A 19,853-nucleotide genomic window follows, 5' to 3' on the forward strand; every position below is an offset into this window, starting at 1 on the left:
ATTTTCTGCATTCTCTGTTTGTGGAAATGTTTACCCTGCAAAGAGTTGTTGAGATGTTTGAAGAAGTGGTAGTCAGTTGACGAGAGGTCAGGGGAATATGGTAGATGAGGCTAAACTTCGTTGCCCAATCTGTTCACCTTTTGAAGCTTTGTTTGTGCGACATGCAGTCAGGTGTCGCCATGGAGGGGGAAGAACTGGGCCCTTTCTGTTGACCAGTGCAAGCTGCAGGCATGCAGTTTTCAGTCGTCTCATCAATGTGCTGAGCATACTGCTCAGATATAATGGTTTCACTGGGATTCAGAAAGCTGGAGTGGATCAGACCACCAACAAACCACCAAATAGTGACCGTGACCTTTTTTGGTGCACGTCTGGCTTTGGGAAGTGCTCTGGAACTTCTTCTCGGTCCAACCACTGAGGGTCGTTGCCTATCACCGAATAAAATCCCTTTTCATTGCATGTCACAATTTGATCAAGAAATGGTTTGCTGCTGTTGTGCAGAATAAGACAAGAAGACACTTCAAAACAACATTTTTTTTTTTTTACTTTTGGTCACCTCACAAGGCACCCACTTATTGAGCTTTTTCACCTTTCCAATTTGCTTCAAATACCAAATGACCATAGAATGGTTAATGTTGCATTCTTTAGCAACTTCTCATGTAGTTGTAAGAGGATCAGCTTCAACAATGTCTCTCAATTGGGCATTGTCAACTTCTGATAGCTTGCCACTACACTCATCTTCCAGGCTCTCAATCTCCATTGCGAAACTTCTTGAACCACTGCTGCACTGTACATTTGTTAAGCAATTTCTGGGATAAATGTGTTGATGTTGCAAGTGTCTCCACTGCTTTACACTCTATTTTGCACTTGAATAAAAAAATTGCTTGAATTTATTTTTTGACTAACGTCATTTCTATGGTCTAAAATAAATATAAAATAAACAGCAAGTAATAAGTCATTAGCAAAAAACATAAAGTGAGGAATGTGCATTAAAATGATGTATAACATAACCATATTCCAATATCAAAGGGCAAAGTTCAACAATGCAAAACTGCAATTACTTTTGCACCAACCTAATAGGCTCTGGACCCAGGAATGGGTTTAAATACTAGCTCTGGGATTGTGAAAGTGAAAGTCGCTCAGTCGTGTCCAAATCTTTGTGACCCCAGGGACTGTACAGTCCATGATAGCTCAGTTGGTAAAGAATCCGCCTGCAATTCAGGAGACCCCAGTTTGATTCCTGGGTCGGGAAGATCCACTGGAGAAGGGATCGGCCACCCACTCCAGTGTTCTGGCCTAGAGAATTCCATGGACTGTGTAGTCCACAGTGTCACAAAGAGTCAGGCACGACTGAGCGACTTTCACTTTCACTTCATTGGAATTGTAATTTAATTATGGCATATTGAAAATATACATTTATCTCTTTTCCTGTATAAAAGTCTATAAATTATGAAAGGGATAGAAAAGGCTAATATTCCCAAAGACAAAGAGAACAGGAAAGGAAACGATCACAAACTGTGAGATGTACAAAGAAGTAGGACCATGCTTAGGAAAAAAGCAGTCAAATGAAGCTTTTCCGAATGAAGCCTCATGTTGGATTTAGTAGACAAGAACTATAACAGCTATTATAAATACGTTCTTGAGAATTAAAAGATAGTATGCCAACCTAAGGAAAAAATATCATGACAATGATTCAACAGAAAATCTCAATAGAGAAAGTTTTTTTTAAAAACTTTACAACAAAAAAAACTAGGAATCCTTAAACAAATGGCTGATTCAAGGGGTGCAGCAGGGAAAATATAAGATGAATTTGAAGCATCTTTCAGTGCCAGGAAGTAAGAATATACTCAAAAACCAAAATGATGAAGTGTATCTAAGGTAAATGGGGGTCAAATGAAAAAGCTCTCAATGTCCAAGGATGAACCAATCTGAGTAAGAGAATACATGCCATAATATTGATGTATAAAATGACATATTGATATAAAACAGGAATTTAATAAATAGAACAAATATCCTGTACAGAAGAAGTGCACACAATTTATGTAGGAATTCTTCTCTCAAGGAGGTAGAGAATAACTCCCCATCTCTTCAGCTTAGCCAGTGCCTAGTGACTTGCTTCCAAGGATGATAGTATATCAGAAATTTAAAGTATACAGTGTAGAAATCTAACAAAACTACCTTAGCCAGGTGATCAAGACTAACAAAATCAGTGAAAACACAAGGTGATATCATGAACTTTTGACATTTGAAAAATGGTAACTCACATTCACCTCCCCCAAATCATAACCTCAATATAACCATGAGAAAAACATCAGACAAATCCTAATTGAGGAAAAGGCTACAAAATACCTGACCACTATTCAGAACTGTCAAGGTCATCAAAACCATGGAAAGTCTGAGAAACTGCTACAATTCAGAAGAACCTGAAGAGAAATGACAATTAAATATCTGAAGAAATAGTGGCCAAATACTTTTAAAATTTGATGAAAACACTAATGTAATAGAGTAGGATAATCATGAAGAAAAACAATCTAGACAAATCATAATTAAACTGGTGAAAAAACAAAGTAAAAAAGAAATAAAAAACAAACCCAAAAAACCCTCACCATATACAGTGGCAAAACAGTATGATTAATGGCTGAATTTTCATCAAAACCAATAAAAGTAAGAATATTCACAGTATTGAAAGATTTAGCCAGTGCAATATGGCAAGAAAAAAGAAATTAAAGGCATCTGTATTACAAAGCAAGAAGTAAAGCAAGGGCTATTTGCAGATGACACAAGCCTTTATGAAAATGTCCTAAAGAACAAAAACAGCAAAAAAGAAAACACTAATAGTTTTCATAGGAAAACTGGGCAAGATCATTAAAAAACTGTAAAATAAGATGAATAAAAAATTTATTGTATTTCTATACAATAGCAAAAATGCTACCAAAAATGAAATAATTCCATTTGCAATGACCTCAAAAAGAGTACTTAATAGATTTAAGAAATGAACTAAATTTAAGAAATGAAATGAATTACAAGATCTATTTTCTAAAAACTACAAAATATTGTTGAGAGAAATTAAAGCAGATACAGAGACACACACCATATTTGTACATAATACACAATATTATAAAGGTGGCAATTCTCCCCACAACAATCTATAGATTGGAGGCAGTTGCTATAAAAAAGCTTGGAAGCATTTTATTTTTAAGAAAATGGTGAACATACCCTAAAAAACTATTTGGAAAGCAATTTTGAAAGAGGATAACAACACTGGAGTACTTATATTACTTGTTTTCAAAACTTGATATAAAGTTACAGTAGTTAAAACAGTGTGGTGCTAAAGTAAGAAGAGACATCAAAAGAAAAGGACAGAGTCCGGAAATAAACTGTCCCATCTATGACTAATTGATCGTGAACAGGCAGCAAGGCAGTTCAATGGTTAAAAGCTAGACTCTTCAACAAATGGTGCATTCAACAAATGAGTACCACAGGCAAATGAATAAATTTAGATTTTTCTTTTTATACTATATCTAAAAGTTACCTTAAAAGGATATAAAACCTAAATGTGTATCAAACTGAAAACCATAACATTTTGAAGAATATCTTATGACACGGGATATTAAAAAATTTCATAAACAAGATCAAAAAGCACAAATCAATTTGGCCAATTAAATGCTTTGTCTTTGGTCTTTGAATCTTTTTTTAAATTAATTAATTTATTTTAATTGGAGGATAATTTCTTTACAATATTGTGGTGGTTTTTGTCATACACTGACATGAATCACCCACGGGTGCACGTGTCTCCCCATTCTGAACTCCCCTCCCACCCCCTACCCACCCCATCCCTCTGGGTTGCCCCAGAGTACCAGCTTTGAGTGTCCTGGTCTTTGAATCTTAAACGAGAGATTTTAAAAAGTAGGAATGGATAAGTGTCATTTATTATAATGAGAAAGACAACATACTAACTGGATTACTTCCATCAAAGGACCACTGCTGCAGCTCCTGTGACCTAGCCTTTGATGTCCGACCAAGTCCAAACCTGTTCCTCTAACTTCCTGTCACTTTTCCTCCCAATACTTAAGTTAGCTAGTATCAAATTCTATTTCTTACAACTGAAAATATCTTGAAACCTCAAGTTTCCCATCCAACAGAATGTTCAAAAGGTTTCCATTTTAAGTAGGGTGTCTTAATTCCTGGGAATCAAAATTCAGTAAAACATTTCTGTATATGTGACTATTTCTAAAAAATCTACATGATAGTAAATAGCTTCAAAATTTGATCTGAATATACACTCACTACAAAATGTTCATCAGGACCAAACATCGAGATAGCAAATGAAGTACCTAGCTCTTTCCCGGGCTGCATCTTCACGGGCTTTTTCCTTTTCTTGCCTCTGTTGTTCAATTCGGGCTTCTTGTTCTTTCCTCTTCATTAACAATTCTTCTACACGGGCCTGCCGTTCTGCTTCTAGAGCTCTCTTACGTTCCTAGTATCAGAAGTGTTTTAAAAGATGTTAGAATTATGTGTAAGATGAAGATGATTAAACGTGACATAGCTTGGACATAGACTTATATATTCAAGACAGACAAATACCTGACTTGTCATTATGTTTCTCAGAATTTAAACAAAAATCAAGTATCAGTAACATCTGGCTTTCACACGTCATTTATCAGTGCTACAAATATTTATAAGCATAAATGCTATTTTAAGCACTGAAACATGCATATTACCATATGTAAAATAGATGTCCAGTGCAAGTTCAATGCATGAAGCAGAGCACTCAAAGTCAGTGCTCTGAGACAACACAGAGGGACGGGGTGGGGATGGAGGCGGCGGGGGGGTTTCAGCATGGGGGGACACATGTGCACCCATGGCTGATTCATGTCAGTGTATGGAAAAAACCATCACAATATTGTAATTATCCTTCAATTAAAATAAATTAATAAAAAAAGAATAATGTTATTTTAGTAGATATTATGTTATTTATATTCTGTGAGAATCTGATAAATATTTTATGTTTAATCACTTCTAAACCCTTGTGTTTAGATGGTTGTAGAAACAACAGAATATGATGAAGAAAGCATAATTAACAGAATTTATTTCTGAACTAAGCTTTCTTCTTAACTGAAGAAAAGTTTGTAGCTGGGCTTCCCAGGTGGCTCAGTGGTAAAGAATCTGCCTGCCAAGGTAGCAGCCACAGGAGATATGGGTTTAATCTCTGGGTGGGGAAGATCCCCTGGAGGAGGAAATGACAAGCCACTCTAGTATTCTTGAGGGGATAATCCCACAGACAGAGAAGCCTGATGGGTTACAGTCCATGGGATAGTTGCAAAGAGTCAGACATGACAGTCCACGGGGTAGTTGCAAAGAGTCAGACATGACTAAGCAACTGTACACACACACACACACACACGTTGCAAAGAGTCAGACATGACTGAGCAACTGTACACACACACACACACACACACACACACACACACGTTCGTGGCCAGGAGAAAGAGGCAATATAACATAGCATAGTGGATAAGACAGTGGATACTGCATTAGACTCTCTAATTTTGTTCCCTGATTCCATTATTTACTGTTGGGTGACTCTGGCCTAGTTGAATTAGTTTTCTAGAAGACAAAAAATAACAATAGTACTTTTAAGGATACTGTAAAGAACGTATGAGATAATGCATGAAAAGCACTTACCACAGGCCTTGGCATACACTAAATTCTCAGTAATTATTTATTATAATCATTATTAAGGTAGAAGATACTTCATTAAAATACTGTGATATACTTTCTGTATATATTTCACCATATTACTAGATATACCGATGTATTTCTTTCAATTCATCCCCATTCTCTAGGTAGCTTACACAACATCTCCCTGGCCACAACTCTTTATGATAAATAGAACACACTGATCTAGGCTCTAGTAACAACTACTTAGATAACTTTGAGCAAGTCATTCTACCTTAAAGAGACACACCATTTGTTGTGAGATTTAAATTATTAATATAGGTAAGTACCTAACAAAGTGTTTAGTACGACGTAAAGTGTTCAGTAAATGACTGAAGATAAAGCAGTTTCTGTCTCAAGAACACTGAGGAGAGAAGTAAATATTTCTAATAATTAACTTAACTCACAATGGTAACTTTATTTTTACAAGAAGCTGTATGTATTCAGGGGAAAAAAACCTTTTTAAAGTAGTACCACCAAAAGGTACCTAATTCTTTTCTTTCTTTCTTTTTTCTTTTTGCAGAGGGGACTGGGAGCTAGGGGAAATGTTCTGATTTCAGAAGAGTATATATGACAGACTGCAGACTTGTAAAGGTATCCAAATAGATTTTAAACAGTCATTACTTTCTGAAATATTATTCATGGATTAATCTACCTCTCACTACTAAGTATAATATGTAGCAACTTGTTTAGCTATTAATTATCTGAAAAACCGAAGAGTAAAACATAAAGTCTTCTCTTAACCTCAAATTTACTTGAAGTATTTTTTTAAAACTCTGCAGTATATCTGAAAACACAACTGCCACACTAAAATGCAAAAAGATAAAGCTTAAGTATAATTAAACCAGAACTTTTCATTTCATATTTTATAAAAACAAAATCTTCTGGAATATAGTTTTTAAAATTATAAGTTGGTCTTATAAATTAAATATACTAATATTATATAAAACAGTTACTTTATGTGTATATGCAATGTAAGTTATATGCGTAAATAAACCTTGTTGAATGTTTTTAGGGATATAAGAAATACTCCAACATTGTACTAACAAATAATTGAATTTCAAAAAAAATCCAATCTTCTAATTTCTGTTTTTAATAACTAGAAAAGAAAATTGGTACTTGTGAGTAAAACTAGTAAATTCAGCTAGTATTTTCCTTTTTAAAATATAAATTTCCTAAAGACAGGAAACTCTGCACTCCATAAAAGCATCTTGTACAGAGCGGGAGTTTGATAAATACCTATTAAACAAATGAAGCATAAGTTTTAAAATAGTATTCATCATAAATCTGTAAGCTTACAAATATAAAGTATAAACCTACAGCAGCTGAACTGGAAAGACATCTACCTCTCAAGCCTTCTGAAACCTCTCAGACTCCCATGTACTTTGTTTCAAAGTCAAGGATATGTTTATGGTGGCCAAAGAACAGATTTTGTAACCTTGCCCTCTATGCCTGCAAATCAAAAGATTATGGCAAGAGGACAAGGCAGACTATCTAAGGAAACTGGGCTTAAAACTAACCTATCAATAATTTATATAACAAAAATGGCAAATTAAGGATATACAATGGTAGCATTAACTTAGTATTTCACTTGCAAAAAAACCAAGAATCACAACTTCTTTTAACAATTAATTTTGGAAGTTTTTCGAGAGTACAATTAAAGCAGATGGGGGCCTCTCTAAATTCTTCACTGAGTCAGTATCTTACTATTACTGTATTTATACGTTTGGCTTTAGTGCCTAGCACATCTAGTAATGACTATACATTAAAAAATTTTTTTAAATTATATATATATGTATATAAAACCAATAAATTTTCTACTATCAATATACAGATTAAACTTATGTATATAGGTTTTAAATTTTCCACTGAATATTAAATCCACCAGAAATTTCAACATTTTAAAAAAGAAAATTCTGAGTAATCAAAAAATGTGTTAATGACTACCAAAAATCCCTTACTACTTTCAGAAAAGATCTACTTTCCTTTAAGCCTTAATAAGTGTTCCAAATTATGAAATGAGTAATTTTTAAACAGAAAATAACTGCTGTATTTTCAAATCTGCAAAATAAATATAGAAAAAGTAACCACAGAAGTCTATTAAAAATATACAATATTACTCATATATTTTCCCCCAAAATCCAGCTAAGGAGTCACCTCATTCAGAGAACTTTCCCTGACATTCCCCTCTCAGCAATAGAGCTAATTATTCCTTATTCTGTGATACTGCTATAGCCTATACAGGTTTCTATTACATTTTTACACTGCATTCTATTATTTACCATTAAGGCAAAGATCACTATCTATTTATTTCTGAATCACTAATGCATAATATTTATTCAAAAGCAACACACAATTTTCAAAATGATTATTTGTATAAAATGGTCCCACTGCAGAAATAAAAACAGCAATAAAGCTGAAGAGATGGCACAGATTAAAAATTCAAATATCCTATTTCATTTATTCATCTAAGAATACTAATTGATGGACAACTTTAACTTTTAAATGATAATAATGAAACTCTGTACTGTCCCTTTGATAGGAAAAGCTAAATTTTCTCTAATAGTAACATTCTGTATTTTAAAACATAAGTTAGCTTGGCACTCAAGATTAAAATAAGACCCTGAACACAAATTGAACAGAGACTGGGTGGATATGGGACTGTTTGCTAGCATGAAGTAACCAATAAACTTGAAAGCTGTATTGATATTTTAATCTTCTAAAATTACCAGTGAGATAAAGGAGCATAAAATATTAATAACATCCCTAATTTTTAACATAACAACAAAGCTCTTCATGATCAAGTCTATAACTCTACATGCTGTACTCGCTCGTATCTCCTTCTCTGCATGGAAAGCCTGCTTCCACCATTTGCAACCATCTCATTACTCAAATCTTGGTTAAGGCATCATCTCCTCCAGAAAGCTTTTTCTTGACTTTCTCATGTCTCAGTTTGAGTAATGTGTTCTCCTTTGTGCTTCCAAAACGCTTTTACTGATACACTTATCCTAATGGGTTAAGATTTATTTACATATACGTCTCGGCATTGTGATCAAAGACGTATCTTTTTCATGTCCTTAAGCAAAGCTAATGGCAACCCACTCCAGTATTCTTGCCTGGAAAAGCCCATACACGGAGGAGCCTGGCGGGCTACAGTCCACCGGGTCGCAAAGAGTTAACACAACTAAGCGACTAACACACACAAGCAAAGCTTAGCATGTGAGTAACAGCAATAATTCAATACATGATCACTGAATGAATAAATAAGTAAATATTAGTTATAATAAAGTGTGTGTCTGCATTCATACTTGATCTTGAGGAAGATCTAAAATAGTTAAAAAACATCACTCATGTTTATGTGTTAACCTTTCTTCCCATTCTGAAAATGGTAGTTGACTTACGGTACGCTACAGAGGTTTAAGTACCTGATGATACTGCCCAATATACGACAGGTGCTCCCTGTTATAAGCATTAAAATTGCCCAGTTCCTTAAGGCTATATACACAGGTTCAAACACAATCCATTTTTAATAGATGAAAGGAACATATTCTTTCCCAACCTAATTAGAAAAGAATAGATAATAATCTGTCCAGAGCAATTTAGCTCTTCATCTGGTTGAGACTAGAGATTCAAATTGACAAAGACACTGATAACGTTATCTGAAGAAGTACACACCGCCTTTGCTATCAGACTTCCTGATTCCAAGCCATGCTGGACTAAACCATACACCCTTGGGAACAGAGTCTAGGACTGACTTCTTTTTCTATGTCGAAGGGCCTAGGAAATGGACAGTGCTCACAAATGCCTGCTGAATAAAATTCTACCTGAACAGCTTCATCACGTGCTTGCTTTTCTTCCTGTCTTCTCTGACGCTCTTCCTGTAACTCATTAAGCCTCTGCTCATATTCCTTCAATTTTGATAAAACATCATGGCGTTTGTTCTGGGCTTCAAGGGTATTTATAAAGGCAATTTCGTTTACCTTCAACAACAACAAAAACCACAGAAAGTAAGTTTCAAATTAGGCTCATTCTAAGGCACATCAGATACATCAGATTCTTAACACATCATGTTAAGAAATTTAACAGTCTTTATTTAATAATATAAACCAGTTGTATAAGGCACAGAACAAAAAATGAATGACTTCCAGTCTTTTATTTCAATATTTATTCCCCAAATGGATAATAATCCAGTGTATATAACAAATCCATAGGCCATAGCAAGAAGTGAAATAGAGTAAATAAAGGCCTGCCATTGAAATTTTTTATTGAAATACAATTGATTTACAATGTTGTTAGCTTCTGGTATACGGCAAAGTGATTCAGTTATACATACATATATGTATTAATTCCCTGTGTGATACAATATGACCTTGTTATTCATCCATTCTATATATAGTAATTTGCATCTACTATAGGGCTAATAGTTATTATGGGGCTAATAGTTAGCCCCAAATTCCCAATCCAGGCCTCCCCTGTGCCCTCTCCTCTTGGCAACCACAAGTGTATTCTCCATGTCCGTGAGTCTATTTCTGTTCTGTAGACAGGTTCCTTTGTGTCACATTTTAGATTTCACATACAAGTGACATCATATAGCATTTGTCTTTTTCTGACTTACTTCACTGTACATGACAGTCTCTAGGTCCAACCACATTTCCACAAATGACCCAGTGTCGTTCCTTTTTGTAGCTGAGTAATATTCCATTGACTCTATGTACCACATCTTCTCTATCCATTCATCAGTAGATGGAAATTAAGGTTACTTCCATGTCCTGGGTATTGGAAATAGTGCTGCAAAGAACATCAGGGTGCATGTATCTTTTTGAATTATGGTTTTCTCAGGGTGTATGTCCAGTAGTGGTATTGCTGAGTCATACGGTAGTTCTACCTTTAGATTTTTAAGGAACCTCCATACTGTTCTCCATCATGGCTCTATCAATTTACACTCCCACCAATAGTTGAAAATGGTTCCTTTTTCTTCACCCCCTCTCCATCATTATTTAAAGCATTTTTTATTATGGCCATGCTGATCCATGTGAAGTAATACATCACTGTAGCTTTGATCGTCATTTCTCTAATAATTAGTGATGCTGAACATCATTTCATGTCCTTTTTGGCCATTTGTATGTCTTCTTTGGTGAAATGTCTATTTAGGTCTTATGCCCATTTTTTGAGTGGGTTGTTTGTTTTCATATTTTTTGGTATTGAGCGGCATGAGCTGTTTGTATATTCTAGAGATTAATTCCTTGTCAACTGCTTTGTTTGGAAATATTTTTTCCGATTCTGAGAGTTGACTTTACATCTTGTTTATGGTTTCCTCTGTGGTGCAAAAGCTTTTAAATTTAATTAGGTCCTTTTCTTTATTTTTGTTTTTATTTTCACTACTCAAGGAGGTGGGTCAAAAAGATGAGTATTCTTCCTATTTTCCTCTAAAAGTTTTATAGTGTCCAGTCTTGCACTTAGGTCTTTATTCCACTTTGACTTTGCTTTTGTGCATGGTGTTAGGGAGTATTCTAATTTCATTCTTTTGCATGCAGCTGTCCAGTTTTCCCAGCACTACGTATTAAAAAGACTGTCTTTTCTCTATTGTATATTCTTGCCTCTGCCATAGATTAGGTGACCATAAGTGCGCGGGTTTATCTCTGGTCTTTCTACCCTGTTCCATTGATCTACATTTCTGGTTTTGTGCCAGCACCATACTGTCTTAGTTACTGTACAAATCAATTTTCTTCAACATACACCAAATAAGTTATAATTGGGTACAAAGTCCTGACTACATATACTTCATCCTCAACTTTACATATATTGATTCTTAACAGTCAAGTTTAGCTAGAGAGTACAGTTTTTATGAATAAAGTATAGCTAATGATAGTAAAGTAATGCTCAAAATTCTCCAAGCCAGGCTTCAGCAATACCTGAACTGTGAACTTCCAGATGTTCAAGCTGGTTTTAGAAAAGGCAGAGGAATCAGAGATCAAATTGCCAACATCTGCTGGATCATGGAAAACACAAGAGAGTTCCAGAAAAACATCTATTTCTGCATTATTGACTATGCCAAAGCTTTGACTGTGTGGATCACAATAAACTGTGGAAAATTATGAAAGAGATGGGCATACCAGACCACCTGACCTGCCTCTTGAGAAACTTATATGCAGGTCAGGAAGCAACAGTTAGAACTGGACATGGAACAACAGACTGGTTCCAAATAGGAAAAGGAGTACGTCAAGGCTGTATATTGTCACCCTGCTTATTTAACTTCTATGCAGAGTACATCATGAGAAATGCTGGGCTGGAAGAAGCACAAGCTGGAATCAAGATTGCCAGGAGAAATATCAATATATGCAGATGACACTACCCTTATGGCAGAAAGTGAAGAGGAACTAAAGAGCCTCTTGATGAAAGTGAAAGAGGAGAGTGAAAAAGTTGGCTTAAAGTTCAACATTCAGAAAACTAAGATCATGACATCCGGTCCCATCACTTTATGGGAAATAGATGGGGAAACAGTGGAAACAATGTCAGACTTTATTTTGGGGGGCTCCAAAATCACTGAAGATGGTGACTGCAGCCATGAAATTAAAAGACACTTACTCCTTGGAAGGAAAGTTATGACCAACCTACATAGCATATCCAAAAGCAGAGACATTACTTTGCCGACTAAGGTCCATCTAGTCAAGGCTATGGTTTTTCCAGTGGTCATGTATGGATGTGAAAGTTGGACTGTGAAGAAAGCTGAGCGCCGAAAAATTGATGCTTTTGAACTGTGGTGTTGGAGAAGACTCTTGAGAGTCCCTTGGACTGCAAAGAGATCCAACCAGTCCATTCTAAAGGAGATCAGTCCTGGGTATTCTTTGGAAGGAAGCTGAAACTCCAATACTTTGGCCAGCTCATGTGAAGAGTTGACTCACTGGCAAAGACTCTGATGCTGGGAGGGGTTGGGGGCAGGAGGAGAAAGGGACGACAGAGGATGAGATGGCTGGATGGCAAAACCGACTCGATGGATGTGAGTTTGAGTGAACTCCGGGAGTTGGTGATGAACAGGGAGGCCTGGTGTGCTGCAATTCATGTGGTCGCAAAGAGTCGGACACGACTGAGCGACTGAGCTGAATGATAAAAAACTGGAAAATGTCAATTGGGATCAAATTCCTCCTTCTTGAAAGCCATAGGATGGCATGCTATTGTGAAAAAGGCAGAGTGAAACAGGGAATTAAACACTGGAGCTGCTCTCTCTGACAGAAGTACAGACTCCAGGAATCCATGCTAAATGTAATAAAACCTATCACTAGATATGTTTCAAACTAAAGCAAGTGTCAAACTCACATGTGAATGAAGTTCTAAAAAAGATTTCCCAATCTCCATGCCATATAGCCACTTTCATAAGTAAATTAACAACATAATCATTTCTCAAACTAGACTTAAAGTATAAGACAAACAGGCATGCTCAAGGAAAATTAATCATACTGTATCAAGGGTCACATGTTAAGCATAATCAGGATGAAAGAAAAATAAATGGGATCTTAATGCTCCAAACAAAATACATAAAATAAAATTCAGAGGGTAGAATGTGCAAAAATAAGAGTAAAAAAATCCAATCTGTAACGCTGGTCAAATGGTTGAAAGTTTTAGTTACACAAGTTGAATATGTTTGGCCATGTAACATACAGCATAGTGATTACAGTTAACAATATTATAACATATACTTGGAATTTGCTTAGAAGATAGATCTGAAATCGTAACACACACACATACAGTAACTAACAAGTAACAGATGTTTTAATTAGCTGTAGTGACTATATCAAAATATATATGTCTATCAAAATATCAAGTTGGATACCTTAATATATATAATTTTGATAGTCAATGATATCTCAATAAAACCATAAGTAAGTAAATAAATAAGACATTTCCTGAAAATTACTGATAAAACATAACCAAAGAAAAAGCAGAAAATTGCTTAGGCAAATTCTGCAATGTAAGAGAAGTCAACATGCACTTGGATTTAAAGGTGCAAAACAAATGATAAAATGATATAACAATAAAATAAAGGAAGACAAGAAAGTTAAGGAAACTTAGGAAAAGGTAACATGATCATAGAATTAACTCAGTTAATTAAGCATGAAAACAGAACAAAGATGGTAAAAAATCAAATCACTAATGGAGGAAAGGCTTGTTACAATCACAGTTACTATGAACTTTAAAAATATAAAATTTAAGTATAAGTAATAACTTTTGAACATGGAGAACAAGTAAAGATGACCTAATATAAAAATAATTTCTATATTAAGAAAGTCCAAAGAAAATATTCCAATATATTGGGTTGGTCAAAGGGTTCATTCAGTTTTTTCATAAGATGGCTCTAGTAGTGTTTAGTTGTCTTTAACTTCATTTGAAACAATTTTGTTAGATTATATAGTGATAGGTGTCATATCAACATGTATTTGAAAAGAAACAAAATTGATGAATTTTTACAGAGACATTTTAATGTTGAAGATGGAAGAAAAAAGCAACATATTCAGCATATTATTATTATTTCAAGAAAGGTACAAAGGCAACTGAACCACAAAAAATGATTTGTGCAGTATGGAAAAAGTGATGTGACTAAACAAATAGGAAGAAGGAGCCACTCTTTGATATATGTGGAACCAAATTTCCTGATCATAAGAATCATGTGGAAGGCTTACTACAAACAAAAAAGCTCCTCAGAGGTCACTCTAGCATTACTGAAAAAAACCTGCAAAGCCTGGAAATCTCTCTTCTTAACAACTCAGATGACTGTTATAATCAGACAAGACTGGGAAATACTGGCATGTGGAAAAAACCAAAGGTTAGAGGAGGTTTTGTTTCATAGATTAAAATGTCTGGGGATGAAAATAACTGATAATATTCCACACAAACTGTTAAGATATTTATGTAATTACACTAAGAACAATTCATTCATAAAACATTTAAATGAATGCGAGAACAAAAAAAAAACCCCTGGTTTTGTATATGTAATACATTTCAAAATAGGATTTCAGAGATTATCGAAGAAAAACCAACAGGGCATATTGGTAGTAGGGTTTTAAAGAAGTACTTCATATTAGCAAAAATTTTAGTATACACTCATCTTAGTTAACTGGGATTATTAACAATTTTTTAAACTGCAAATGGCAGCTGATATCTTTATGTAAACACAACCAGCAGTTGATCATTTATCCTGATGGAAACTACTTAAAACTATAGCTTGGGTTATTATGTTTGCAGGAGTCACTTTGGTTTGCTGCATGCTAAGTCGTTTCAGTCATGTCTGACTCTTTGAGACTCTGGACTGTAGCCCACCAGGCTCCTCTGTCCATAGGATTCTCCAGGCAAGAATACTAGAGTGAGTTGCCATGCCCTCCTTCAGAGGATCTTCCTGACCTCTGGCTTAATGAGATTGTGATGAAAAGAAATATATTAAGCAATTAGACAAATCAAAATTCATACAAGTCATATGAAAAAAGACCACAAAATGAGAATACTAAACCAATAATAAGAACAGTGGTAAAAGCATGAGCTTTGGAACCACAAACACCAGGATTTTAATTCTGGCTGTGACCATCAACAATCTGCTTTCAGATTGCTCCTCTACAATATAAAAACAATACATAGTTCGGAACGTCCACTTCCAGCTATAATGGAGTAAAAGGGTCCAGATGTACCTTTCTACCTTAAACAACTAAAAAATTAGACGAAATATATAAATTACATGAATAATGTAATACACCAAATAGCAAAAGAACAAAGGAGAAATCCACATTATTCTTGCAACAGATGCAGAAAAAGTGCTTGACAAAATACAGTATCCTTCATGATGAAAGCACTCAACAAACTAGGAAAATCAAAACCCCTCATAAATACTGATCCAACAATTCTTAAAATTTGAGCAAACCAAGCTCTCCAAAATATAAAAATGTTTTTATATCATGACCATGTGAGGTTTATCCTAGAACTATACATTTTGGCATTTGAAAATCAAATACAGAAACTCACCATTTAAAAATCTTATAGAAACATAACATTATCTCAATAAATGCAGAAATAGCAAGTAGCCAAATTCAAACTTCATGGTAAAAAAACTTAGTAACTAGACATAGAAAGGAAGTTTCTCAATCTAATAAAGAACATCTCTGAAAGATCCACAGCTAATATTATACTCAATGGTGAAAGACTGAATGCTTTCTTCCTAAAACTGGGAACATGGCAATGATGTCAGCTGTCATCACTAGTCAATATTGTCCTAAAATAGCAAAAATATTTTAGAAGAAAATACAACTTAAGGATTTATACTTCCTGATTGCATGACTTATAAAGGTAGAGTAATAAAGTGTTATTGGTCTAAAAATAGGCATAAAGATAAATGTAACAGAACAGAAAATCATAAACAAACCCACACATATATGGCCAACTGCTTTTCAACAAGTATCCAAGGCAATTCATTATATAAAAGATGGCCTCTTTGACAATGATAATGGAACATTTGATCTCCATCTAAAAAAAATGAACCTCAACTTTACTTCATACCATATACAAAATTTAACTCAAAATGGAACAGATGTCATCATAAAATTTAAAACGTCTAGAGAAAACTTAAGGGAAAATCTTAGTGATCTTAAATTTACATAATGATTTTTTTAAAAGGGCATAAAAAACACAAAGTATAGAAAAAAAGTCAATATATTGGACCTTTCCAATTTTTAAAGCTTCAAAAGACACTTCTAAGAAAATAAAAAGGTCATCCATAGACTGAGAAACAAACATTTGCAAAACATAGATGTTAATACCTAAAATATACAAAATCTTTTAAGAAATCCTCCTATTTGCTACAACATGGATGAACATGGAGGGTACTATACTAAAGTGAAATAAGCCAGATACAGAAAGAAAAATACTGTATTGTACCAGTTATATTTGGAATATAAAAGAAAAAGTCAAACTCATCAAAACAGATTTTTCTTTCTGTAGCTGATTTCCAGTTTGCTAACCACTGTGGTGAGCAAAAATGCTTGATAAAATTTCCATCTCCTTATATTTGTGATGACTTGTTTTATGGTCTAGTATGTGATCTATCCTGCAGAACATTCCATGTGCACTTGAAGAGAATGTGTATTCTGCTGTTTTTGAATATGATGTCCTGTATGTATCTATTAAGTCCAACTGTTCTACAGGATCAAAAAGTATCCTTGTTTTACTGAATTTCTATTTAGATATGGAATAAACTGAAAGGCTCATCAACAGATGAATGAATAAAGAAGATGTGTGGGGTGTGCATGTGTACAATGGAATATTACTCAACCATAAAAAGAATGAAATTCTGCCATTTACAGTACCATGGATGAACCTAAAGAATATTATGTTCAGTGAAATAAGTCAAAGAAAGACAAATACTATATGATATCACTCCTATGAGGTATCTAAAAATAATACAAATGAATATATATGCAAAACAGAAACAGATATAGAAAACAAACAAGTGGTAACCAAAAAGAAGGGGGGAAGGGGCAAATTGGGGGTACAGAATAATACAAATTACTATGTATAAAATAGATGAGCAAAAATTATATATTGCTATTGTAGGGAATCTCAGTCATTATCATGCACTGACTAACAATGGAGTAATATCTGTAAAAACACTTAATCACTATATTGCATACATGAAACTAATATAATATTCTATATCAACTATACTTCAATTTGAATGTGGAGATCCAGAGAATAGCAAAGAAAGATAAGAAAACTGTCTTCAGCAATCAATGCAAAGACATAGAGGAAAACAACAGAATGGGAAAGACTAGAGATCTCTTCAAGAAAATTAAACCTACCAAGGAAACATTTCATGCAAAGATGGGCTCAATAAAAGAAATGGTATGAACCTAACAGAAGCAGAAGACATTAAGGAGAGGTGGCAAGAATACAAGAAGAACTGTACAAAAAAGATCTTCATGACCAAGATAATCACGAGGGTGTGAACACTCACCTAAAGCCAGATACACCTAAAGCCAGATATCCTGGAATGTGAAGTCAAGTGGGCCTTAGGAAGCATCACTACGAACAAAGCTAGTGGAGGTGATGGAATTCCAGTCGAGCTATTTTAAATCCTTAAAGATGATGCTGTGAAAGTGCTGTACTCAATATGCCAGCAAGTTTGGAAAACTCAGCAGTGCCCACAGGACTGGAAAAGGTCAGTTTTCATTTCAATCCCAAAGAAAGGCAATGCCAAAGGATGCTCAAACTACCACACAACTGTACTCATCTCACACACTAGTAGAGTAATGCTCAAAATTCTCCAAGCCAGGCTTCAACAGTATGTGAACTGTGAACTTCCAGATCTTCAAGCTGATTTTAGAAAAAGCAGAGGAACCAGAGATCAAATTGCCAACATCCGCTGGATCATGGAGAACGCAAGAGAGTTCCAGAAAAACATCTATTTCTGCTTTATTGACTATGCCAAAGCCTTTGACTGTGTGGATCACAATAAACTGTGGAAAATTCTTCAAGAGATGGGCATACCAGACCACCTGACCTGCCTCTTGAGAAACCTATATGCAGGTCAGGAAGCAACAGTTATAAGTGGACATGGAACAACAGACTGGTTCCAAATAGGAAAAGGAGTACGTCAATGCCTGGAGAATCCCAGGGAGGGGGGAGCCTGGTGGGCTGCCGTCTATGGGGACACACAGAGTCGGACACGACTGACGTGACTTAGCAGCAGCAGCAAGGCTGTATATTGTCACCCTGCTTATTTAACTTATATGCAGAGTACATCATGAGAAACACTGGGCTGTAAGAAGTACAAGCTGGAATCAAGATTGCCGGGAGAAATATCAATAACCTCAGATATGCAGATGACACCACCCTTAGGGCAAAAAGTGAAGAACTAAAGAGCCTCTTGATAAAAGTTAAAGAGGAGAATGAAAAAGTTGGCTTAAAGCTCAACATTCAGAAAACTAAATCATGGCATCCGGTCCCATCACTTCATGGGAAATAGATGGGGAAACAGTGTCAGACTTTATTTTTTGGGGCTCCAAAATCACTGCAGATGGTGATTTCAGCCATGAAATTAAGACACTTACTCCTTGGAAAGAAAGTTATGCCCAACCTAGTGAAAGTGAAGTGAAGTCGCTCAGTCGTGTCTGACTCTTTGCAACCCCATGGATACCAGGCTCCTCTGCCCATGGGATTTTCTAGGCAAGAGTACTGGAGTGGGTTGCCATTTCCTTCTCCAGGGAATCTTCCCAACCCAGGGATCAAACCCAGGTCTCCTGCATTGTAGACAGATGCTTTACTGTCTGAGCACCAGCCTAGAGAGCATATTAAAAAGCAGAGACATTACTTTGTCAACAAAGGTCCGCCTAGTCAAAGCTGTGGTTTTTCCTTTAGTCATGTATGGCTGTGAGAGTTGGACTACAAAGAAAGCTAAGCGCCAAAGAATTGATGCTTTTGAACTGTGGTGTTGGAGAAGACTCTCGAGAGTCCCTTGGACTGCAAGGAGATCCAACCAGTCCATCCTAAAGGAGATCAGTCCTGGGTGTTCACTGGAAGGAATGATGTTGAAGCTGAAACTCCAATACTTTGGCCACCTGATGCGAAGAGCTGACTCATTTGAAAAGACCCTGATGCTGCAAAAGGTTGAGGGCAGGAGAAGGGGACAACAGAGGATGAGAAGGTTGGATGGCATCACCAACTCAATGGACATGAGTTTGGGTACACTCCAGGAGCTGGTGATGAACAGAGAGGCCTGGCGTGCTGTGGTTTACGGGGTCACAAAGAGTCAGACACGACAGAGCAACTGAACTGAACTGAACTGAACTGATACTTCAATTAAAAAAAAAAAACTCAAAGAAAGAGAGAGAAAAGTATTTGCCAGGGGCCGGAAGGAGACAGACAGCGATAGGAAGAGACTGGTAAAAGGATACAAACTTTCAGTTATACAGTGAATAAGACATGAGCATCTAACATATAATATGGTAACTATAGTTGATAACACTGTATTGTATAATTAAAATATGATACGGGAAAACTTAAATGTTCACACACACACAAGATAAATATGTGAGGTGATAAATATGTTAATTAACTCAATCAGGGGAATCCTCTCACAATGTATATGTATATCAAATCATGTA

At 35.4% G+C, this 19,853-nt stretch overlaps 1 protein-coding gene across 1 annotated transcript in view; it reads right to left on the bottom strand.

The window, feature by feature from the left end:
• Positions 1-19,853, bottom strand: part of SCAPER (S-phase cyclin A associated protein in the ER) — a 353,763-nt gene that overhangs the window by 259,493 nt on the left and 74,417 nt on the right. The window contains exons 14-15 of the mRNA XM_052659727.1: positions 9,540-9,695; positions 4,332-4,474 (exon numbers count right to left, since the gene is read on the bottom strand). Coding sequence (XP_052515687.1) covers positions 4,332-4,474; positions 9,540-9,695 — 299 coding nt within the window. The remainder of the gene's footprint in view (positions 1-4,331; positions 4,475-9,539; positions 9,696-19,853) is intronic.

Source organism: Budorcas taxicolor, chromosome 21 (assembly GCF_023091745.1).
Source record: "Budorcas taxicolor isolate Tak-1 chromosome 21, Takin1.1, whole genome shotgun sequence".
NCBI lineage: Eukaryota > Metazoa > Chordata > Mammalia > Artiodactyla > Bovidae > Budorcas > Budorcas taxicolor.